General features: G+C 36.6%; 1 protein-coding gene and 1 long non-coding RNA gene across 3 annotated transcripts in view; both read right to left on the reverse strand.

Moving 5' to 3' along the window:
* ADCY1 (adenylate cyclase 1) overlaps positions 1-25545 on the reverse strand; it is a 163049-nt gene that overhangs the window by 87250 nt on the left and 50254 nt on the right. For both annotated transcript variants that reach the window (XM_035318420.1, XM_035318419.1), the window contains one exon: positions 9495-9613. In XM_035318420.1, the coding sequence (XP_035174311.1) occupies positions 9495-9613 (119 nt within the window). The remainder of the gene's footprint in view (positions 1-9494; positions 9614-25545) is intronic.
* On the reverse strand, positions 585-1707 carry LOC118162316. Its single transcript, XR_004748390.1, has 2 exons — positions 1595-1707; positions 585-690 (listed from the first exon to the last, which is right to left on the reverse strand). It is a non-coding gene; the product is annotated as an uncharacterized LOC118162316 (long non-coding RNA).

The raw sequence follows: 25545 nt of genomic DNA on the forward strand, positions 1-25545 counted from the left end.
ATATTTGATTTAAAACACTGGTAATTCTACACAAAAGTGTAGAAAAGAGATTGGACTGTGCACTTAGTCACATGGTCTGAACTTTTGGGTAGACCTGTGCGGTGTCAAGAGTTGGACTTGATGATCCTTAAGGGTCCCTTCCAACTCAGGATATTCTATGATTCTATGATTCTATGAAAAGTGAAGTCCAATGAAAGAACCCACAATATAAAGAACATATTATATGCAAGCTAAGATAAAATACTGAATTATTGTTTGCTTAGGCTCATAATCATAGTTCAGTTATGGTTGTGAACTAATTAATACTGCAGTTAACTACATACATACATTTTAAAGGTAATGGAATAGGTTCAGTAATATGATTACTGTTAAACATTTTTGGCATAAGGGTTTTTAAATATGCAACTTTCTTTTTTCTTGTGTCACTACTTTAATATAATATTATTTAAAAATGCAAAATATAATTCCTGTGTCTGGACAAGGCACAGTGGGTGGAGGCAAGACCGTGAGTACAAGCCCTGCCCTTTTTTAGAGCAAATTCTGCCATGAAATGTTACAACCATAGCAACTGCTGCATTTCTTTCTAATGTAAGCAGAAATACACATGATCAACCCTAATTTTTCAGCAGGGGTAGTAGGAAACAGACAGTGGTTGAGCAGGGGCTTTACAGAGCCAAACTGCAACTGTGACTGTGAGCCTGCTGCTTCCATGGTCTGTTGCCACTCAGGAGTGGCAGTGTTGGGAAGAATGAACCCCTGACATGGAGCCCTGATATTTTAAATCTGGAATTCAAACTTATTAGTTGGCTTGTTTTATTTTAGCTAGCATGCTGACCATTATCTCTTGCACTTCTTCACCAGTTAGTGTCCATCCATTGCCTCTTCCCTTACTACTCAGACTACAAGTGTTCTGTGGCAGGACCAACACTTCCTCTTTATTGCAAAATGCCTAAAAAATGGAACAGGGTATCTTGGGCTGTAACATGGGGTTTTGACTTTGGAAGTAAATACCTATCTGATGCATTTAATTTAATTTAATTTTTATTTTATTTTATTTATTTTTATTATTTATTTTATCTTCCTGCTATACCCTGCTCAAGTATTTAAAACACAAAGAACATGGAAGGCATTTATTGAGGGGTGGCAAGATCTGACATGGAGCAAGAACGGAAAAAAGATTATAATGCTTTTTATGGTCATGAAACACATAAGGGTACTACAGAGAGAAATGATAAGATATACAGTGCCAGAGTTACAGTGATATGCCTGAGGTGTTTCCATAGCAAAACCATATTTTCAAATATATTTAAATTTCTATTTCTCAGCAGAAGACAAAGTAACAATGAAATTCCCTTTCCTTTGATTTGGATATATTATTCACACAAAAATAATGTGAGTCTTAAATGGAGGCCATGCCTAACATTGATATACTAAGAAAAGACAAATCAACTACAGGAGTGACATCAATGTTAAGGCACGTTAATTATTCCTGTAGATGTTCTCATTCAAGAGTCAAGCAGTCTTGGTTCACTGTAACTTAATTGTTAATCACCGTGGAGTTTCACGTCCTCAGTGAGGATTAAAATAGAGTGACCTATGTCTACCTTATTTATGCATATAAGAATCCATATAATGTTATGCTAATGCAAAGAGATGCTCTGTAGTGATTGCCAAATAATTGGTTGGTTGGTTTTTAAAAAGTGTTAACATATACAGAAACAAGAAATGAGAAGCTGCATGTTAGCAATCACTTCTCTTAACAACCGTTCAGGGATATGATTCTCCCTGCCTTAATTCCACAGAAAACTTAACAATGGCATTAGGACACTCTGGTGAAAAATCAGCAAAACAATCTCAATTAAACTGTGACTATTAAAGAAAGAAGAGAAATGAAAGTGCAAAGAAAGTGAAAACAACAGATAAAAGTTACTTCTTATTGTCCAATGAGGTGGCCTGCACGAGTCAAGTGCAGTTCTCCTTTACAAGTGGTGTAACTTCAATGGTTAGCAAAGCTAAATAGTTATTATAGTGCTAAGTCTGGTATTGCCTCATTACCCAGAGGCTAAGCAATGCTCTTATTCCTCCATCTCATATCTGAGAGAATGGACTCTGAGGAGCTATCATTCTCTTTTGTTTGTGGTCCATACCAAAACCTCTGGAATCCCATATCCCAGGTGTTTATTATTTGTCCTGTAGTTTTCTGTCATACCAAGTTTTTACCACTAAATTTAAAGGATCAGGAAGATTGGCTAGTCCAGTAAAATCTTAATTTTATTTGGATTTTAGACAGATGAGTTACTAGCATCATAAATTCTACTTAAATCTCATAGGGGAAATAATCAATTTTTGAGCAGTGCTTTCTCAAACTTTTGCCCTGCTCTTGATTTTAACGTCTGTGTGATGCTGATGTGTTGAAGGAGCAGTGCTGTTCAGGGTTGGAGGTTTGCTTAATCCTAACGCTGTTCAGGGTTGGAGGTTTGCTTAATCCTAACACTGTCTGCTTGTTTACAAAATATCAGAGGAGCTTATACCGAGTACTACTACTGAAGTGCAAGACAGAAGCAAATAGGAGAGTTTAAAGTATTTTCTTCTGATGGTTTTATTTGAGGTGCAAGGCATACTTTTATTACCGGTTGTCTATCTCAAAGTAACAGCTGTGGCTAGCCTTTCAATTACTTAAAACCTTCATCATTCCATTAACACCTTCTGCTCATAACTAATTACCACTTGTTGGTACAGCTGGAATTGGGATAGAATTTCCTTTGTTCTTGAAGCATTTGTAGTTTTGACTGTAGATTTTCTGTGGTTGTTTCCTGAAACTTTCCACTCATCTTGATTGTACTTTGTAAAACGAGCCTAAAATTATTGTTATTATTATTTTTCTATAATAATGTCTCAATTTTAAATTTTTTTAATGTATTTATAGATAGAGCCTAAATACTCCCCAGTGAAAACACTGGCTATCTTTTTAACATTGGATAGAAAAAATAGCTTTTTTTTTTTTTTTTTTTTTTTCAAACAGAAAGATACCTGATTTTTCATTAATATTTTTTTATACATAAATGGTTTCTTTCAGTTACCAAATTTGCAAACAAAGTTCTTCAAGAGTTTGTCTCATTTCCCACCACTATAGATGCTATGATTTGCCTCTTTCCTTCTGATCTTAGAATATTTCCTTCTTTCTTAATGAAACTCACCTTTCTGAAAAGATAACTTGCTTCTCGAATAACTGTGTACAGTAGCTGAATCTACATTTACTTATGAACAGTTTCTAATAGACACAAAGACAACACTCTTAATCCCTAATACCCACATAAATTTACCATAAAACTACAAATCCCATGCAATACCAAAACAAAGCCTAGATGATAGATACCTATATCTTTTTTGTGTAATTTGTGGAACAGATTTGTAATCACTGAAGAATAATGTTTTGTTTTGTTTTGCTTTGTTTTTAAATTGCTAGTTTTTTACTAGCAGTTTTTAGCTTTTTACTAGCTAGTATTTTGATCCAAAATTTTAGTAGAGGTATCCTAAGGACTTTTAAAAAAAGTTTCCTGGTGAATTTGATTTGATAAACAGCTCTCCCTTCGCCCACAACTATTAATTTCTAACTGCTTCTTATTTAGAAAACCTGAATAAAATCAAGGCAACACTGCTGTGAGCAACTTCAGGAATTAAAGAATCACTATGAACAGTCATTTCTCATCTCTCTCAAACAAGGAGCTGAGCTTGTTCACATCATAGTCTCATGCTCTGTGACTATCTAGAGCATCTCTGTGTTGATAAGCACTGAGTAATTCCACCAGAACCTTCTGTGTTCCTGCTTTCTCTCATCTGTTCCCCTGATCTCCAAGAGCATGTGTAGTGACATGGCAGCCCTACTGCAGCACTCCGAGAAGATGCTGCACCTTGCTAAAATGGAGCGTTGAAAGCCTGTAGCTTGGTGTAAGAGATTTAAGCCGCTTTCCCGCTGAGATTATTGATGGAGCAATACTTGTCTGTGTCTCCTTATGGCATGTACCAAAAAAGAAATCCTGCCAAGTTCCAGAATAGATTTAAGAGCTTGTAGGTGGTAAATGTTCATTGTTAACAGTGCTATTTAATGTGCCTTTTGTGCTTGAACAGTCCTCCTGGCTTCACCAGAGCCACTTGTATAAACTCAGAAAAACTGGGAAAAGTGATATAGCTTGTTTTTTTTTTGATGGTTTATCTTTATTTTCTGCTTGTGTTTTTTATTTAATTAGAGCACAGCTTAAAGTAAGAGTGATATTTTATGGCACATGCTGCATCAGAAAGGCATCTGTAGGCTTTTTTTACCTATTTTTTTTTTCCCCCTGAAAATCAATCATAAGTGAAAATAATTAGAAAATATTAGCTGTACCTCACTGCAATGATAAAGAAACAAGTGTTCTCAAAATAAATAAATAAATAAATAAATAAAAGCACAACAACACAAAGAGGATTATTAAAGCTAAAAAAGAAGAAAAGGGGAGGGAAATTTTATGTAAAAAAGTTCACTGTGAAGCCTTACAAGTTATATATATATATATAACCATCTATAGTCTTCATGATCACAGCTTTTTAGCATTGGAATGGGTAATTCAAATTAAAATTTTTTCCGTGTTTTGATGCTTTCTAGAATACAGCACAGATCAGAAATATTTGCATGTAAGTAGCTGCAGACTGTCCTCTGGCCTCAAACTGGGTCACAACCACATCTAAATGGCTACAAGAAATAATTTTGTTAGTAGCTTTGAAACAGTGCATTACCTGAAATTATTCTCTTGTTACACTGAGCCAGTTCTATTTCTCACTTGTAAAAATTAGGTTAAATGAAATTGCTGTACCAAAGGCCCAAGAAATCAGTAACAAATCAATGTTCACTTTGTTTCTTTCTTGAACTATTCATTACATAGCAGAGTGAGTTGTCTGTTTAGATACCATGTCAGCCATGCGTGTGTTGAAACGGTTCTATTAATATCTAATGGAGTGGGAAAAGTCCTTTTCAAAATACAAAAACAATAAAACATTTTTGGGACTCTACACAGGGCATCTATTTGAGCTGAAACACAACTTGAAATTATTTAGTAGAATTATAGGTACATGGAAAGATTCAGTCAGAACTCGTGTGCTTTTACAGTAGCCACTGTGCATATATATGTATATACATATATATATGTATATATATCTGTAAATGCCTCAATCCCATAGGACCAGACAAGGGGTAATAAAAGGAAATATAATCCCTACATTACTTAACCTGATTTTAAGGAAGATGTGTATCTTTTATGTTCCAAACCACACTCCTGAGTATCACAGAAGAGCGGGTATATTGGGGAATCTTCACATATAAGCTGACATATGGTCCTCACATCTTTCATGGTGACCTTGGCTGGGCTTACCCCTGTAAGCTAGAACTTGTGCTATGCTGAAATGGCTCTTTACCTGCATATGAACACCTTTTTTTTTTTTTTTTTTTTCTTACAAGGATCAGAATTTATTTTGATTCTGTTTATTTTTCCATCCTAAGGCTTGAATCTAATGTTCTCATGTGGTTAACACTATAATTCTGAAAGTGTATTTATGTGTCGTTTTACATTATTTTTTTTTTTCTTTCATTTTCTTTCTTTCTTTTTTTTTTTTTTTTTTTTTTCCATTTAAGGAATAATCATTAATTTCCTACTATATAAAGATTCTGTCCAAAAACTTTACAAGGTAACAAATGTACAAGAGCCTCAATTCTTCCACTTTGGCTGACAGAAAAACATCACATCTTCAAGATTGTTGAATAATGTTCAGGTATTCCACACAAAATGTAGAAGAAGCAGAGATTTATGTACAGTCATGTGTATGTACAGTACAAGTGTTGGGAAAGGACAGATTTTCACCAGATTATGACAGTTCTTTTTGACCTCTTCTTTAGGAGGGTTCCATACATATATAGTTTCTGATTTAAGCACTACCCTTTAAAAAGTGAACATGGAGGATTATCTTATCTGGGAAATATTTCTTGTTCCTTTCTGCACACACATTGAAATGAATAAAAACTTTTTCTTGTACCATCGTCTTGCTTCCAGATGTAAATTTGGGCCTACTGATCTTTCTCTTTTGACATGAAATTGCTGCTTAACAGAGAACTTCCATGCTCTTCCAAAGTTAATGGATTGCGAGAAAGGGAAAATCTTTTTGTTTTTTTTTTTTTTTTTTTTTCGTATGTTGTACTTAATTTACAAATAAAGACAAACATGAAAAAAATACCACAAAACTTCATAAGAGCAACCAAATGTCAGGAAGGGAAAATATACAAGTAAAAGTGCTCAAGAGTTCCTTTAAACAAAATTCTAATATTGGAGCAATTCTTTTAAAAATGAAAAATCTGGAAGAAAAATAAACAATTACAGTATAAGAAAATAAATATCTCAAGTGGACAAATGACATTTTAGATTGTGGGCCATCAGTATTTCTTTCTGCAAAACTCAAGCAGTAAGTGTGAACATAGTGCAAAAAAGGATCTGCTTGTATTTGAACTAAAGTATGAAAGTTCAAGCATTGGAACTGGAGGAGCATGGAGGGTTCAAGTTTTCACCCCCTTCGCTTCTGGTGTTTTCAGTAACAGATATTCCTCAGGTTAGGAGTTTATACGTATCTGCCCCAGCAGGTATTTTTCATTATCTAAATGTGAGTGGCTTATAGAAGAAAATAATTTTTCCCACAAACTACTGCTGTTCCTATGGCCCTTCCAAGTTCTTTTGATGACACTGTCATCCATATATAGGAGCCATATATGTAGTGCTCTTTTATGGGCTGTATTCACTGATTACCTTAGAACCATCTCAAATGGAAATATAAAGTAAGTAAGGTTCCCTCTCTACACAGAAATCTTCAACTGATGTTAAAGGATTTTAATGCTTCTACTGCAGAAAGAAAAATAAAACTCTAGATGAATCCTTTTTTTTTTTTTTTTTTTACGTAAATAATTTTTGTTGGTCATGGTTCCTTTTTCCTCTTCCTCTTCCTATTCCTTTTTTTTTAATTTTTCCTTTTTTTCCTTTTCCTTTTTTTCCTTTTCCTTTTTTTCCTTTTCCTTTTTTCCTTCTCCTTCTCCTCCTCCTCCCTCTCCTCATCCTCCTCCTTCTTCTTGTCCTTCTCCTTTTTAATTGATGCAGACTCTATTGATGCAGAGTGGAAAAACATGCAGTTTACTCATTTCATGCCTATATCCTTTAGTCTATCCATTCTGGAAGATGACGCTCTGACAATCCCAGATATTTGCCAGGAAAAAAAAAAAAAAAAAGAAAAAAAAAAAGGTTGCAATAAAAAAGCATAAATATACAGCATATTTTCTCTTTTCCACTGCCTAGCCATGGGGTTTGAAACTCCAGGAATTTAGAAATATAGAATGCCTGGTGTGAAAAGGGCAAGTTATGAGAATACAGTTATGGTGTCTTAGATGTGCCCAGTACAGGACTGAACTGAACTGCCACTACTAAGAAGAAAAGTTGCTTCCATCTCCTTAAAAAGGGAAGGTCCACATCTTATTATTGGCACTGACCCCCAGTTGCACTTCTTGAAGGGATTCTGTAGGACTGTCCTATACACTGGTGTCTTGGTGAAACGTGTAGAGAGTTCCCCTTCCTTGTTCAAATCTGCAGAGTCACACAGCTCTGAGGGTGAAACTGGTATGTTGGGACCTGCTAGCAACAGCTTGCTAAGTATTTACTAGGGCAGTATTCTCCCCCTTACCTTTTTCTGAATTCAATAGTTGCATTACAAGCATAAGTTATATAGTTTCTTACTGTATACTTGATGAGAGATTTCCTGTTTTCAGGTCTCTTCCCCAAGGATCTTTCCTTTCACATTAAAATGACACCATATCACTTTTTCTCCATTTACCTCAAAAATATATTTCTAATGCCAGAGAATGAATTCACCTCTCCAGAGGAAGTATACAAGTTCAAAGTCTTTGACGAACTCTACATAGAAGCAGTATGTGAGCCACAACAGCTTTACAGGTTATGTGAAATACCATGTCATGCAGAAAAGGATAACTCCTGAGGTTATGTTTCAAAAAGACTTCAGCACAACAGAGAACTCAGAAGCATAATAATCAAGCAGTTCAGTTGCAAAATAATGGAATTCAAGAAGACTATCCACACTGTAGTCAACGTAAAGACCTATTATGCATGTAAATTATAAATGTACTAACCAGGACAACATTGGCTTGCATTAAGACTGAATATAAATGCAACAAACAGTAGTATGAACATGTTTTGTAACACTGTGATGGCATAACCAGACACATTTTTTTTATACATATATGAGCAATCTGATCACCAAACAGACAAACAAAGACAGTAGGAGGCACCTGAGCAACAAAACCTGGCAGAGAGCAGAAAAGATTAGCACAAGTGACTGCAAATAAGCAGGCCATTGCAAACCAAAGAAAGAAGATCGGCAAGAAATAGAAAAAGAGACAAACAGTGTTGGTGGGGTGACCGTAGTATGAAAGCATGAGACATAAACAAGGAAAAACAGATAAAAAGAATACAGCTCACTTTCTGGTCTTGAATTCATAAGCCTGACAACCTTGACTTTGGCAACTGAGAACTACCAAAACCATAACCAACTATGCCAACTGTGCAGCATCATCTCTGGGGTATAGTACACTTACAGCTAACTTTAAGTTGATGGTTAAAGACCAAGAGTTTTTTATATGTAGTGATGATGATTAACATAATGTAAGATTTAATCACTGGAAATAAATGTGTTTGTAATGAATAAATTCAATAATGCTTAGTTTACAGTTTACAAATCTGACCTGATTTGTGAGTCTTCTAAATAATCCCTTTACAGTAATCTCTGATTCCCTGACATAGGTAATTTTAGTTGCAGCAGCTTAGTCACTAGAAGTGGTCTTTGCAAATATTACAGTCAGCTCAGTGGGAGACAAGCTGAACCCCAAGAGGAGGAAACTACTTCTGGATAGGTGAGAGGGGAGTTTATGGAGTTTACTCCTTTGCCACATGAGCAGACAGTGAAAATTTTATGAGAAGGCAGTTGTATGAAATCTCCTATTGGAGATGCACCTTGCTTAGTGCAAGGATGGCACCTCTTTGAAACTGTTTTTAGTGTGGAAGCACTTGGAGAAAATGTAACTAGAGGAATTATCATAAAACACCATTTAGACAAATCCTTTAGGGAAAAATAATTCTATTAACTCAAAATGAAAGATGGTACAAAAAGAATGACTACTCATTTGAAATGTTTCCTGCCTCCCAGCATTACTATTGAAAGCCATTTATTAAGTTATCATTTTCTCCTGAGACTATTAAATCTTCCTAGCAGCCCCATTCTCCCCCTTCCCATAAATGACAGATCTTTGCTATACTGATTGTTTATTATGTTTCAAGACCTGATCACAACTGCATGCCGCTGTATAGTTACTAAATATTCTCTGCTTTAAATTATTTCATGTACTATATCAATCCTACCTAACATTGTCATGCCTTTGAATGTAAATCTTGTGGAAAATCCTTTCAGGAGGCTTCAGGAAATCTTCCTTCATTTCCATTGCAACATTCCTGGGCAAAAGACTCATCAAAAGACGTTCCTGAAAAAAATGTAAACAACATCAGTTTTGTGCTGTAGTATGTTGTTTATTATTCGACTGTTTTAAACTAGGAAACTAGACAACCTCTTCCTACTCGAGTCTGCTTCCTGAGAACTTTTTCTGCATAAATAGTATAAACCTTTTTTTTTTCAGACTTCTGCAGCCTGTGCATTCTTTTTTAAATATTCTGCACAAAATAAATAAACAAACAAACAAGATACACAACAATGCAAGAAGCAGCTTCAAAAACAGATAATTTTCCAAAATTTTCATTAACATCACAATGTTGATAGTAGCAACTTTCTTTATCTCTAGTAGCTTTTATCTATCTGAGAAAGAATTTCCAGGATCATTTGCTTATCCTTTTGTGTGTCCTACTTCTGAATTTAATGAAAATGTTACATTACAAGGACCATGACAGCTGGTTATTAAGCAGAGAGAACGGATGACAGAACTATCCACACAGTATGAATCAGCATAACCGTAATAAAGGCACAGTTTTAATGGCATCTTATTGAGTGTGGCAATGTCTGTTCCAGCCATCTTGCTAACAGAACGCATTGGTGCAAATCCCTGTTAAAATACATCTCTGTTTGCTATATCTGCATAGATATTTTCGCACGTATCACTGACCTGCATAGAAAGGACCTCTAATATTTTTGATCTCATCAGTATTGACTATAAAGGCCTATGTAGTTATTCTATATATTCTGGCCCTGTCACAAGGACCTGTAGAACCTGCAGCAGGTGTTCTTAGGTGTTCTAAGGTATACTTAGATACCTGTTGAAAACACAATTCAAAATGCAATAGACCTGTTTTCTAGTTGTTGTTGTTGTTGTTGTTGTTTGTTTATTTGTTTGTTTTTTTGTTTGTTTGTTTGTTTTGTTTTGTTTTGTTTTGTTTTCAGTGAGTAGTTACAAGTCTATGCATCAGACCTGCTAGCGTTAGTTCTGGAAATATACTGAAGGAATTCAAATAACTGCATCTTATCTGATGATCAGGAGCCACAGGAATGGCAACTGTGCTATATCACATCACATTAGTGCAGAACTTGGTTGAACTACATCAACCTGTTATTTGGATCACATTAAGTAAGGAGCAATAAATAACACTCAGAAGAGGGTATCTGCACAGGCAAATATGCTGTATTGCTCACATGCACACATTTACCAGATAGAAACTAAAAATAATACACAAAGGGTTTTTAATTTTACAGTTTAATCTGAAAGATGACAAATTGATTATTTATGTCACTGATGGATAAGACAAACATTGCAGAACTGCCACAGTTCTTATTTTAGACTAATGATCCTTCCTGTATTTGTGGCAGTACATATGGACTTGAGGCTAGAGATCATTAATTAAGCCTATTTCCTATTGTTTTCACTTATATACTACGAATATTGCAGAATATGGTGAAATTAAATATTTGTGAATTTCAAGTTAACCAAATAGCCTTAGCAATAGATCTTGGTACGAAATGATAAATTACTACAATTTTAATGTTAATTTAATTAAATATTCTTACATCTCTGCAGAATAATTATATAATGCAGGTTAAAATCCAAAACAACAGCAAAAGAGTCAGCAGTAGATCTTATGAGGTTCTGTTGCTCACATATTTACTGTTTTAACTGAATTATACTGTGGCTGTAAAATAAGCTGATGGCTTCTTAGAAAAGAGAGAATCCACAAAAGAAAGACATATGGACTGACAATTAAATTCTGTGGTGCTTGATATAGTATAAACTCCAAAGGATACTGGAATCTCAGAAATATTATCCTGAGTGCCAATTTTCTGATGTCTGAAAAGGACAATTTATTCACTGCAGCTTCTTTTTAAGTGAGGGTCTTAAATAAGATCTTGAAATTGATAAGTAAATTCCTGAACTGTTATAAAGAACGTGGGGTTTCAGTTTCTGTTTCCTAAGTCACACTAAAACAAAACAACAAACAAAAATTATATTGACAGACCCTTAGTAACTAATGCTCACTGAATAGCACTTCTACGGCCTGTAAACACAATTACAGCACAGGAGATGAGTAAAAAATCACAGATAATTTCTGCAGTGCATGGCAAACAACACAAGACAAGGAAGTAATAATCATTGCTGTTAAGGTAGCAGTGCAGAGCTGCAGGATGCAGCACTTCACACCTTTGAAACCTGCTGCTGCCAGACCTGCTAAGGAAGGCTACAAAAATGGTGATTCCTATACATTTTGGTTTGAATATTACAATATTATATATATATATATTTTCATTATAGAAGGGAAAAAAATAGTAATGGATTACTGAGGAAGACTTGTGGAATCTTTACTGTGGAATAATTGTAGAGTCTTTTCAAAGAGCGTTAGCAGCCTCAAACTCAATAAGTAAGGAAAGACTCAGCCATGGCATTTTGAAAGGACAGCTACTTTCAGGCCAAGAAAGGAATCAGCAGTGTGGCTCTAAAGAATAGTCACTGCAGAACAGACTGGAAAAGATAAGAAACAAACCCACACTGAAAAGTATCAAAGCACTGAATACAAATGAAGAAATGAAAGACTGCATCTAACTTCATTTATTTATTTATTTATTTTTAAAAAGCCTATTTTATTTTGGGCAGTATCTCACCTGTCAAGCAAAGTGGCATTGTCTTCTAGGTCACCATAAGGGATGATTAGCTCTCAGAGGTTTGGAAATATAAAACTGACTTTGTGAATACCAATTACAGCTGTTGGAAGGCTTGGGAAATGGCTCTTGTCTGGATCTCTATTCAGCAAGTCCTACAATCATTGACTGATTCTTCATTTGCTCCCATATGGCTGATCTGATTGAAAAAAGAATCTGAACACCAGACCAAAAGGAAAACTAGATGTGAATGGCTGCACAGTGAATTGAATGGAACAAGTGACAGTACTGAAGCAAGGCCAGTTACACTTGTAGTGACATTCATGCCTGGGTGGCTGTCACCTCTGATGGAGATGGGTGGTGACAAAAAAAAAATGCAGGAGTCAGACAGGGATCACTAATCAATTAGCAACAGCTTTGACTAGAATAAAACAACACTCATATGGCAGAACTTCTTTTTAGCGACAACTGAAGTTGTATTAGGGAAGCCCCAACATGTGGCATATTCCAAAATACAGGGGCTAGTAGAGAGAAAAATGTTTCCACATTTTCATCTTTCTCATTGATCTACGATACAGCTTAAGCTTTTAACAGCTAGTTTCTAATCAGAAAATTAAATCTTGACACTGTGAACATCTGTTATTTTAGGAATTTTTACTCTCTCTTCCTGCTATAAATCTTCACTCAGCTTTAATATGATCTAAGGTGAAATCACATGATAAAAAAAAATCTTTTATGAGATTGTAATTGTCTGAAAATGATTTTGTGTTCCCTGCAGAAATCCTACTAAGAAAAGAAACTAACAGATTAGGACCTACATCCCCTTCATTCACAGTGTTTTCCTTAATTTTTTATTTTAAACTGTCCGATGTAGCTTAGGATGTGTAATGCCAAACTGGTCTGCTTCTGCTAATTGTCCTATTCCTATTAATGAGGATTTCTGCACCACTAATGAAGACTTAGTTAAATTTGAATAGAACACAACTTTAAAAATATGCAGATTTCATTCTTCCACAGCAATGAAGCATTGTTGAAAATAAGAAGGAATAAATCCATTCCTTTGACTTCAGGTGAACTCAAAATGTGCATAAGGCCAATCAGGAATTGCTCAGTGATACCTTGGCACAATTCAACAAGTAAAGAATATCCTGAGTTAGAAGACACGCACAAAGATCATTGAGTCCCACTCATGGCTACACACAGGACCACCCAAAAATCAAACTATATATCTGAGAGCATTGTCAAATGCTTCTTGAACTCTTATTGGTGCTGTGACTACTTTCCTGGGGAGCCTGTTCCCATGCCCAATGACCATCTCGGTGAAGCACCTTTTTCTAATATCCAATCTGAACCTCTCCCGATTCAGTTTCACACTGTTCCCCTATTGCTGGTCATGAGAGAGAACAGATCGGTGCCTTTAGTCTCTTCTTTTCTAATCAGAACAAATCAAGTGACCTCAGCCACTCCTCAGATGCCTTCCCCTCTAGACCCTTCACCATCTTTGCAGCCCTCCTTTGGACACTGTAATAGTTTTGTATTCTTCTTATATGGTGGCACACAAAACTGCACTTGAGGTGAAGCTACATCAGTACAGAGCAGAGTGGGGCAATCACTCCCCTCAATCAGCTAGCAATGGTGTGCTTGATGCAACCCAGGATACAGTTGGCCTTTTTGACTGCCAGGGAACACTGTTGAGGCATATGCAAATTTCCATCAGCCAGAACCCCCAGATCCCTTTCCATGGGGTTGCTCTTTAGCCTCTTCTCCTTGAGTTGGTACATAAATCCAGGGTTGCCCCATCCCAGGTACAACACTTGCTCTTGTTGAACTTCATATGATAGGTGAGCACCCAGCCCTCTAATTTACTAGGCCTCTATACCATCAGGACATTCAACAGCTCCTCCTAATTTAATGTCACCTGCAAACTTACATTCAAGTCCTGCATCCAAACCATTTATTAAAACATTAAAGAGAAATGGCCCTAAAATGGGGACTTGCAAAACGCCACTACTGTTGGGCTGCCAACCTGATGCAACCCCATTTACTAGAACTGTTTGTTTCCAACTCATTAGCCAATTGTTCACCCATCATATTATGTTTTTAACTAGTAGTATGCTGGACATTTTGTCCAGACAGATACTGTAAGAAACTGTGAGAAACAATATCAAGAGCCTTGCTGAAATAATAATAATAATAATAAAATCGTATCAACTGGCTTCCCTTGGTCAAGTAAGTAAGTAACCTTATCATAAAAGGAAATTAAGTTTGTTAAACAAGACCTTCCCCTCCTGAACCCATGTTGGCTGTGACCAATGACAGTGTTATTCTTCAGGTGGTTTTTAGTAACTCCCAGAATAATCTTCTCCATAATTTTACCAGGCTCTGAAGTGAGATGGAAAGGCCTAAAAGTGGTTGAGTCACCATCCTTAGAGGTCTTTAAAAGACGTTTAGATGTAGAGCTTAGTGATATGGTTTAGTGGAGGACTTGTTAGTGTTAGGTCAGAGGTTGGACTCGGTGATCTTGGAGGTCTCTTCCAGCCTAGATGATTTTGTGATTCTGTGTTATTCTTAGGGTCTTTTTTCTTGCTCTTCTTGGAAATTGGAACAATGTCTAGCAGTTTCCATTCAACCAGGACCTCTCCAGGTTCCCAAGCCTGTTGAAAATTAATTGAGAGAGGTCTTGCATCAGCCAGCTTTTTGAGCACCCTGGGATGAATCTTATCAGGCCCCACAGACATATATGCATCCAGCTGGAGCAGCAAATCCCACACAGGTTTGGAGTTGTTTAAAAGCCCTTTATAAAGAAGGCGGGGAGAGAGGGAAGAAGGGAGGGAGGGAGGCCTAAAATACCACATTCCATTCCTATTGCACAAAATTATTTATTTTGACATCTATATGGGGAATGACTGATAGATTTTTCAAAACCCTTTAGCAAGGCATAAATCATTTACAAACTCATTCTTCCTTCATCAGAAAAACAGGCTTCAGTACAGTAAAATATCTTAATGTTCACAGCTAGCATCTTCTCCTGTCTTCCCCATTGCCTGCTGTGTAGTTGGGTGGCCTATGAACTAGATGTACTTGCTGGGCTTTTCCATGTTGAATTATTTTTCTTGTAGACTACCACATGAGATAAATCCCCCTTGCAGTCAGTGTAAATCATTTCATCGAAGAAAACAGTAGTGTCCACTGTTTCTGAGATACAGGAGAAAAGCAACCAGAGGAAGTGGAGCATTTTCTCAAAGCTGTGGCTTCTTGTGTTTTCTTGGTTCATTGAACCTCATTGCTTGCAAGAGCCCTGTTCACTCATGTCACTGTATATGCATGTCTAGTAGAATTAATTCTGAGGACTAAGTTACAGTCTGGACCTGCTGAGGGGCCATGAAGAAAATCTTTGGTCATTATGTCTTGCAACCCCATGAGAATGGGCCTGTAATGGATGCAAATCAGTCCATCTTAGTTATCTTTGTTGTGTTTCTTCTGAACTTCTGCTTACAGCCAAACTGCTGATCTTGCTGCCTTCACCCGCCAAGGAATTCAGGCCCAATGTCTGGCTTGGAAGATAAGTGACTCAAAATGGGACTCAGTGGTTTCCAAGCTTGTGCTAGGGAAAGCAGTAGCTCTGGATGGTCCATCCTCACACTCCCTGGTGCCTGGTACTAACTCATATTACTTAGGAAAGACTGCATACCCATGGTCTGTTGCTTTCTACATTTTCATAGGGATTTTAAAAACAAGCAAAAACAATAATAAAAGAAGAAGCATCTAACAAAAACATGTTTAGCTCCTTTGCTTTCTGACTGATATGATTTTATATATATATATATAAAAATGTGACTGTCCAGTTACAATGACTGCCGAGTTACAGTGACTGTCCAGACACAATGGCAAACAGGAAAAGGAGCTCACATAAAAAAGAACTATTTTGATCATCTACACTTTAAAGGATTTTTATAACACACAAAAAAAATAAATCCAATCTACTAGATTATGCAGTCAACAAAAGATCTTCTACTATTACAATTCTTAAATTGGAAGTGCCACCATATTTATTTATTTATTTTACTGGAGAAGACAAGCTTCAGGCACTCATAAAAAATGTTCTAGAGACTTTCAAAGTCAGCTCATGTATGTAATTTTGAGATTTGGCTTCTGCTTTGTCATCAGGGACTACAAAGTACATCCTAAATATTACCACCCGCTACCTAATTATATCTTGATAAATTACTCTTGCATAATTTTAAAAGATACTGCTTAGTGTGTTTATGGTCTCTGTCATACCTATATTAAACTGTACATTCATTTTACAGTTTCCTTACAGAAACTCTAAGGAAAAAAAAAAAAAAAAAAAAAGGGAGAGAGGGAAAAGAAGCCCAGTGCACTGATGAAAAACTTTGTGTAAAACTACTGGGATTCATTTATACTACCTGTAAGCTGGAAAATGAAGGCAGTATATTTCCTTCATACATTATTTTAAATAAAACTATACTTTGAAAAATGGACTGCTTTGTCTTCCAACTAAGTATGAAAAAAAAACACTCTTAAAGATGGTGATTTTTTGGAAGCCACAAGGTGGCAATGTTTCAGAACATTAACGAGATTACTTGAAAATTTCTATTTATCAGTAAATCCTTGTTAAAATCATAAACAAAAAAAGACCTTCCATAAAATTGCAGTCTGGTGCACTGATTTTGAAATGGTAAGAGGATGGCTAACAGCATACTATTATGGTACATGATCATACAATGCAAGATGGCTATGGTTAACCTATTTGTTTTTGTTTAAACAAAAGAAAGGCAGGATATATCACCAGCATAGCGTTTAATAAGGTATTGATAGACTCCACATGGAAGATGATTATTTACATTAATAAAATGGAGAAGGTAAAGCTTACTGAGGGAAATAAGGGAGAGTGAAATCTTGGCTAAAATAGAGAGCAATGGGCAGCAACGACTGTAGAAGTACTGGGCTGGAGAGTATATAAAGTATATAAAGGTGTATGGTATATAAAGATACTATACACCTGTTTGAAGGTACAGGACAGCATATGAGAAGTAGAATGAGAAGAATGAGAAAACTTCAACAGAACAATCCACAAAAACACATGACATAGGATGATTTGGAAACCTCTGCAAGTGAAAAAGCCCCAGATACCACTGACCATTGAATGACTATGAAGTCTTTATGAGATGATACCCTATAAAGGCAAGTGTGATGCTAGAATGGACTGAAAGACTACTAGTAGGGTAACATTTAGATCAGCTCCATGGATCATTTTTAAACAGGAATGAAGCAGAGAAGGGTTATGATGACAAGCAATGAAACAAGAAGTCTAGAAAGCATAGTCTGTTTTCCTAGTTGCCTTCATATATATTAAATCAGAATTCTCTAGAAATATAACAGTAAGGATTAATACACAGTATAAACTGGCAATGAATATGTGACCAGCATCAGCATATCAATAGTCTTTATACTTTCACCCCATATTCTTAATATTCACTTTCTCTGAAACATAATGCAAAATTCAATGTCTCCATATAAGCATTACAATGAACATTACAGGAAAAAGATTATACTCATTTCAGCACTGGTTTTCTTTTCTGCAGAAAGCAGAAGCAGATGGAGGAAAACAAAATAAGGTGGGGGGTGAGGGTGGAGGGAGAAAAAAAGAAAAAAAAAAAAAAACAGCAAAACTCTTTGCTTTTCTGCAGTGAACACTGAAAGAAAAGGAGAGAAAAAGTAGGAAGATTAGATAGCATTTTGGTAAACTAAGCAAGAGGTTCTTTTCTGGCTACCTGCTAGTGCCAGTTTTTCATTCCACAGCAAGAAAGGCTCACTGTGAGCAAAGGCTGCTTCCCCTCTTCTTTAGGAGCTAACCCTGCCTAAATAGATAAAGTTTACAGAGAACCGGAAAATCAAAACACTCCACTGCAAGAAGTTTCCACCAGATCCAATTCTTGTCAGCTTTTGCGTTGGCCGGATTACACACAAGGCACAGTGTCTGTTTTGGGAACTACACTAGGCCTGCTCTTACTAGATTGCATGTGACGTGTCTGACAGCTTCTCTGGGGTGAGCTGTTGTCTGGGGTCATCACCAATGACAGAATAATTATCAATTATGGGATCATATCCATAACCATAGAACATTTAGAGAATTGTAGTTAGTATGGCAAGACAGTAAGGTGGTAGATTTGAAAATATCTGGTAGTAAAGCCCCCCCAAAAGTCAAGTGAGTTATGTGTGTAAAATTTTTCTTAACTATGAAATGTTAGTTAAATAAACCTCTTTGTTCCTATATATCCTATCTATCAAGCTCCAGTAGGATTTCAAGAAGCAGGTTTTTGAGGATATATCAATGAAGATAAAACTGGTTTTGGCACAGACCAGACACTAAATATAGAATTCTAAATCTTCCTACATGGAAAAGAAAATATTTTACCTTCTATTTTGCATAGTCAAGAAGCGTGGGTTTAATCTTTTGGTAAAATTATCCCCTCATGTTAGTGCTGGTAGTATGAATATGTAGTATTCATATTCATAGATAGTGTGAATATTATATATCTATATATAACATAATTTCCAAATTTTAATTTCTTTATAAAGAGTCTTTTCTCATTCAAATAAAGAAGGATTTTCAAACTGACTGATAAGAGTACAAGCCATCTGCCAATGTCATGATCAAAGGGAACTTGGCAGTGCTAATGCAATTTCTAAGCAGTCCTGCAAACAAGTCACATATGAGTTCACGTTTGCTAGAGACTGAAGTGCTGCACAGAATGAAGCTTTTCACTGTGAACATGATGGGGACAACAATCTTGTTGTTTCTCCAAGTTCCTTTCTCTTGAAGATGTTAGGAAGGTGGCGTCACAAACAGGATCTTCTTCATTGACACTACTCCCTTCTAGGTTAAATTGAAGAGCAGAGAGCACTTCACTGGATAACCACTGGTGTGCCATTTCCTCTGCAATTACAGGTTTTCCTTCTTTCCAGTCCACAGCCATGTCTGGATTGTTCCACCATGTAATAATGAATTTTTGGGATAGACATGCATGTATTCCTCATAAAATGAAAGTCATGGAGCTAAATTGTACTCAGGTTTAACCCACAATTACCCTGTCAAACTGGGAAATTCCTAGCCAGATGTACTTGAAAAGAAGCAAAACCCTAAATCAGTTTGTATCAATGAGGTAATATGGACCAGAAACCTTGGAAAGAGATTAAATTATATGACAAACAGAAGCTCTTCACTCTACAAAAAGAAGTTTGGAAGGCAAAAACAGACAAAAAGCAAAACAAGCCAGAACAACAACAAACAAATCAAACCAAAACCACAACAACAACAACCAAACACACACACACACAAAACTGTTCAGTATCCTGTTCATGGAGATAATCTGTGATTAAGCAGTAACACACTAACTTGTAAAGTATTTTAAAACTGCATGTGCCACTAGGTGTAATGTGCAACACGTCTGTGGCAGACCTACTAGACTATGATGGAACCACCTCCATTCTGAAAAGTAGCGTAGGAAAATAAAGCTAAGCTTCTGTTAAAGCATTAGCTAACTTTCAAAACAGTTGATACAGTTCTAGAAGTGAAAACAATTCTGTGGGAAACAATAAAAACACATGTAACAACTTTTCAAATGACATTTTAAAACTCCTTATGAATTCCTATTGCTGAGGGAAGACAAACAGAAGTTATTCATGAACTTGCATTACTTTATACTGTGCCGTCCTACTAGAAGACATAAAACATTTAGTTGATTTGAAAATGCCTTCCCGTATTTCCATTCTGCAGTGCACTTGTAGTATATACTGTATGTAAAAATAGCTGTAGGTAAAAGTATGCTGTAGCCAAGGAGAAGCAGACTCCTGAGGCCAGAAAAGCAGCCATGGCTCTTGTTGTCATCCTTCCCCATATCAGAGGCTGCTAATAAGGAAAAGACTGAATGACAACTTCTGAAGGTGGTGCGAGGCACATTTCATCTTTCCCAGAGAAAATGCTGCCACCCATCTCTATCACCCTCCCTCTCACTCTAGCAGGACAAGAAAGCTGAGCTCTGCTGCATTCTTCATTTTAGCTTAGTGTCTTTCACCTGGTCCTCCCCTTCCCAGGATAGAAACTGCAGCAGGAGAAACATTACGTCTTGCATACATGTTGAGAAGATTCTGTGTGCATCCTTGAATGAGTGTCCACAAAGCACTGCTGTTATGAATACCGACATTTAGAAATCAATCATAAGAAAGTATTTTTGACGTACTTGTTTTAGTATTTAACTAAAGATCTGATGTACTATATCTAGTGTTATTACCTATAATTGTTTTCAATTATATTCATGATGTTATCTATTGAAAATTGTATGGTACTATAATTTTAATAATTTAACTACAGTTTTGTGTGTTCTTATTTGTCTCTCATCCTCTGTTCTCTCTAATGGAAAACACAATGAGCAACTGGAAAAATAAATTGAAAAAAAATAATGGAGTCAAACTTCTCCAACATATTTAATTGACTATAGTTTGAAGCAGAACATATTCAAAATTTCCCAGTATTTCTTTCAAAACTCCTAACAGCCAAAGTATCAATAGGTTTTAGAATGATATAACTAGTATTTTTTTAATTTCTCTATTTACATTTGTCTATTGTACACACTGTAAGCCAGCATTCATTACAACATGTAAAAGCTTAACGTAGTTGCATGACTATATGTCTATATATCTATGAGGAAAAACAAGCTGCAACAAACAGCAATCTCACTCATCCCCCTGTTAGACTGAGTAACAGTGAGTATATGGACTTATAGCAAAAAGCTAAGTTCATATGCCAAATTTTCAGGCTTTAGAAATCTGTTTAGTTGGTACCCTGTATCAAAAATTAAATGGCTGATAACTGATTTAATTTACGTACTTGCTAACATCGGGAAGCTTTCAGGAGATGAATTAAAGTTGAGCCCAATTGTTACAGTACTGACATGACCTGCTGCTATAAGTGTGGCTTTTTAAAGGCTTTCATAGTTTTTCATATGATACCATATGTTACATTTTGCAAATTAAAGGCATGTGGATGGAGTAATACAGTTACGATGTAATTAAACTATACGCATTTTGTATGATTTACAGCTGTATGTTCTTTCTTGTGTGTTACTGATTTTCTAGTTGTAAAGAATGTCTGTCTCTTACTATACAGCTGTGTAGCCCTAAGCTTAGGTGACCTCCTATAACCACTCCCTGGGAAAACCTCAGCAGCAATATGTTCAGAATAGAAGGGATGAAGTGCCCTCACATGTGTCTATTACTACCAAGGATTACTGTTTATAGATTAGAAGGTTAGGTTACAAACCTCACTTACTTGGCCAAAGTTAGGTAAGAATTCTAATGGTATGCCAAACAATGCAGCTTCTGGCACTATGTGCATTCTGATGAGAGGTTTAATCTGCATAAACACAGGTGCAATAGAGCTGAGAAATTAGAACACATTTATTTGGTGGCTATATTCTGCCTTGCAAGGGGTACCGAGCAGTTCATAATAGCTTCAGGTTGAAGTTGAAGCCTTCCACCTGAATGTCTGCATGTAGCCCGAGCAGCCCTCAGTTTTATTATTTGCTGTATTAAGGATAGGTATGTGTATGACTACTACAGGACTAGAGACCAACAGATGCTAGTCAGTGGAAAGCTTCTGGGCTAATTTTTCTTTTTACTGTCACGTGGGAGAGAGTAATGTGCCTCTTTGCAACTCCCTCCATCTGAGAAAGGTGGGAGATGGGCCAGGATTACCACCCGACAAAGTATAGGTAGACAACAGTGTGACTCAGTTCTGCATAAGCATCTAAGTAGCCAAAGTCAATGAATAAAGCAGAGGCTGGGAGTCTGCATCTGCTGCTACTGCTATTTGGCCAAGAGGCATTGCTGACCAGCCTGTACAAGTAGGCCTGAAGGCCAGCACTTCACATGTAGAATCTGAAATGGTAACACTCCTTTTCTCTTTGCCCTCATCCTAGAACGGGATAAATAGATTTTTAAAAGTGGATTACCCTTTGTAAGGCTGTAGTTTGATGACAAACAAAAAAATCAATTTTAAGCCTCCTCGTAGCATAGAACACAACAGTGTTAATGTAGTACAGGCTCACTTGTCAGCTAAAATTAGTTAATCCACCCACATTTTTCAGATATTGCATTGGCTAGCTTTCACAGAGGACCAGATATCATCTTGCCCTGCAATTTGTGTAACACCAGTATCACCTCCCTGTTGCATATTGGATAATTTAACAAGAACATGTTTTTGTGCCTACACATGTTCCAAATTTTTTCAGCAGGAAGATTTGCTGATATGTGTAGTCTTAAGCTGGGGAACTTAATTCTGATTTACTAATAGGGCGCACTGGGCATGAACCTACAGATAACATGCAGAGCCAATATGAATGATTATGGAAACAGGGCCTGTATTTTAATGATAAATTTCATATTTTGTTCTGAACTGCTGTGCAGAAAGTTGCAAGATTCTGAGAACAAAAAGGTGGGAAACAAGGAGAACCTGATTATGCATCGATAAGCATGCTGTCAGGCACCCTAGAAATTACTTCTGTCTGAAGCTGTGCAAATATATTTTTTTCAATTCCTTTTCTGACCTGAGGGGAAAAAAAAAAAAAAAAAAAAAAAAAAAAAGCAGAAACCTGATATCCATCACCAAAATGAAAGTCCAACACAGCATGCTGTGTTCAAACATAATGTATTTTATTTCTTTTTTTTTTCATAAATGTTTGAAATTAAATATAACAGACAAAATGACTGGAGGGTTGCTAGGGTGTCATACTTTTAACCAAAGATACAGGAGGCAGTAGAAACATACAAAATGTGGAAGATCTAGATTAAGTTATTTTGAAGGGGGAATCTGAACCCAGCAGGGAATTTAAATCCAAAATGCCCTAAGCAGCAATTCAAAGTATGCTGCAATGAGACTCATTGTATCTTTTTCAACACAGTTCATTTTCTATGAATAGTTACTGATCAGATCTGTGACTTAGTGATGTCCCAGTTACTGTATGGAATGCTAAACATATTGCTCTAAAATGCAGCAGACAGTTTAAAACATACACTTTCATTCACAGACATTTGTATTGCATAAAGAGAATTTAGCTAGCTAGCTTCAAATGATCTTGTGAATGTATACAGAAGTACTGCAGAGCAACACAAAGATGCTAGTCTGTCTCCCAGAACTAGCACTGTTCTAGTACTAGGAAGTACTGTGGTGTTATATTAAAAGTAAACAGCCCTAACTCTCAGCAAAATCAAATAGACTAGCTGGAGTGCTATGCTTCTTTCCCAGAAGGTAAAACACAGAACTGTCTGTGTCTGCCCAGTGCATCCTAATTCCCTGAAGTTTAGAGTAACAGAGTGCTTTGGGTTGGAAGGGACCCTAAAGATCACCTTTTTCTAACCCCCCTGCCATTGGCAGGAACACCTTTCCACTAGACCAGGTTGCTCAAAGCTCCATCCAGCCTGGCCTTCAACAATTCCAGAGATGGGGCATCCATAACTTCTTTGGGCAATTTGATCTAGTGCCTCATCACATTCTGAGTAAAGAATTTCTTTCTTATGTCTAATTTAAATTTACCCTCTTTTAGTTTAAAACCAACACTCATCCTATCACTACATTCACTGATAAACAGTGCCTCTCCTGCTTTCTTGTAGGACCCCTTTTTGGTACTGGAATTCCGCTATAAGGTCTCCCTGGAGCCTTCTCTTCTCCAGGCTGAACAATGCCATCTCCCTCAGCCTGTCTTTGTAGGAGTGGCGCTCTAGCCCTGTGATCATCTTTGTGGCCCTCTTCTGGACTTGCTCTAATACACTAATACGCCCATGTCCTTCTTGTGCTGGGGACCCCAGAACTGAATGCAGTACTCCCGGTGGGGTCTCGTGAGAGCAGAGTAGAGGGGGACAATCACCTCCCTCGCCCTGCTTCTTTTGAAACAACCCAGGATACTGTTGGCTTTACGGACTGCAAGTGAACATTGCCAGCTCATTTTCAGCTTCTTGTCAAACAAAACCCTTAAGTCCTTCTCCTCATAGTTGCTCTCAATCCATTTTCCACCCAGCCTGTATTCATGCTTGGGACTGCCCTGACCCAGGTACAGGACCTTACACTTGGGTTTTGGTCCTTTTTTCAGCTTTTTATGCTAGACGCTGAAATAAATTTATTTCATGCATTGTAGTGGAGTATAGAACTTTGATTTTTTTCCCCTTCATTTTTTCCCTTTCATTTTTTTCCCCCATCATCACATTCTAATTAGGAGCAAATGCAAAAGTAAGTTTTAGGATGGAAAATAAAACAAATGATCTGCACAAGTTCCTTGAAAAATGCCCTTCTTTTCTAAACATATTTACATGTACTTCTGCAGTACCAAAACAGCTAAGACATCAAAGCTATTTTGTGGGGTTGGGAGGTTTGAGTAAATTCATTCTTTTTTTTTTTATTATTATTATTATTATTTTTAATATTCCTCATATGGAAACAACAAGAACTTTTCACATCAGCCTGTGCTGCAGCAACTGCATTTAACTGATGGAAATTATATGCTTTATCCCCAAATCCAGTGCATGAATATGTATAAAAATATTCTTATTATCAGGGAAAACAAGCAAACAAAACAAAAGAGCAATATTCTTTATAAACTCAGCAAGGTTATGAGTAGGAAATAACTTTCATACCTGGAGAGACTAAACAGGCTAAAGTTCAACTTGGAAAGAGAAATGAGCAGGGCTATGAGAGGGGTCTATAGTACCATGACAGTCACACAGAAGGTTATTATAGAATGACTACTCATAATTTATCACAAAAGAAGAGTTGAGAAGTACCCAGACAAGTCATTAGATAACAAGCCTCTAACAAATAAAATTAAGTTCTGTTTCACAATGCATAATTAGAGTGAAGTTCACTATCACAAAATTGTGTAGAGGACAAAACTCTCTTGGTATTTTCAGGTATTACTCTGGTCTTTTCAGGTCTAAATTCTTGTGGATGACAAAACTCTCTTTCAATACACTGAAAGAGAGACTAGAAAAATGGAAAATGGGCATGCTACCATTCTTTAAATACAGTGGTCAAGTTGCTCTTCAGTTTAAAAGGGCCTTCAAAATTACACTATTATCACTTGCTTGGAGTTATGGCACACTGTGGAGCCATCACACTAGGAATGAGTGTGACATGATGAGTTGCAGCTTCCTTTCTGTTTTCCCCTCTGAATGAAGCAGCAAGCACCCTATATCTGTTGTGGATCACTACTCTCTCTATGCTGAACATTTCACCCATTCTCCATTCCT

This window comes from Oxyura jamaicensis, chromosome 2 (assembly GCF_011077185.1).
Source record: "Oxyura jamaicensis isolate SHBP4307 breed ruddy duck chromosome 2, BPBGC_Ojam_1.0, whole genome shotgun sequence".
NCBI classification, from domain to species: domain Eukaryota; kingdom Metazoa; phylum Chordata; class Aves; order Anseriformes; family Anatidae; genus Oxyura; species Oxyura jamaicensis.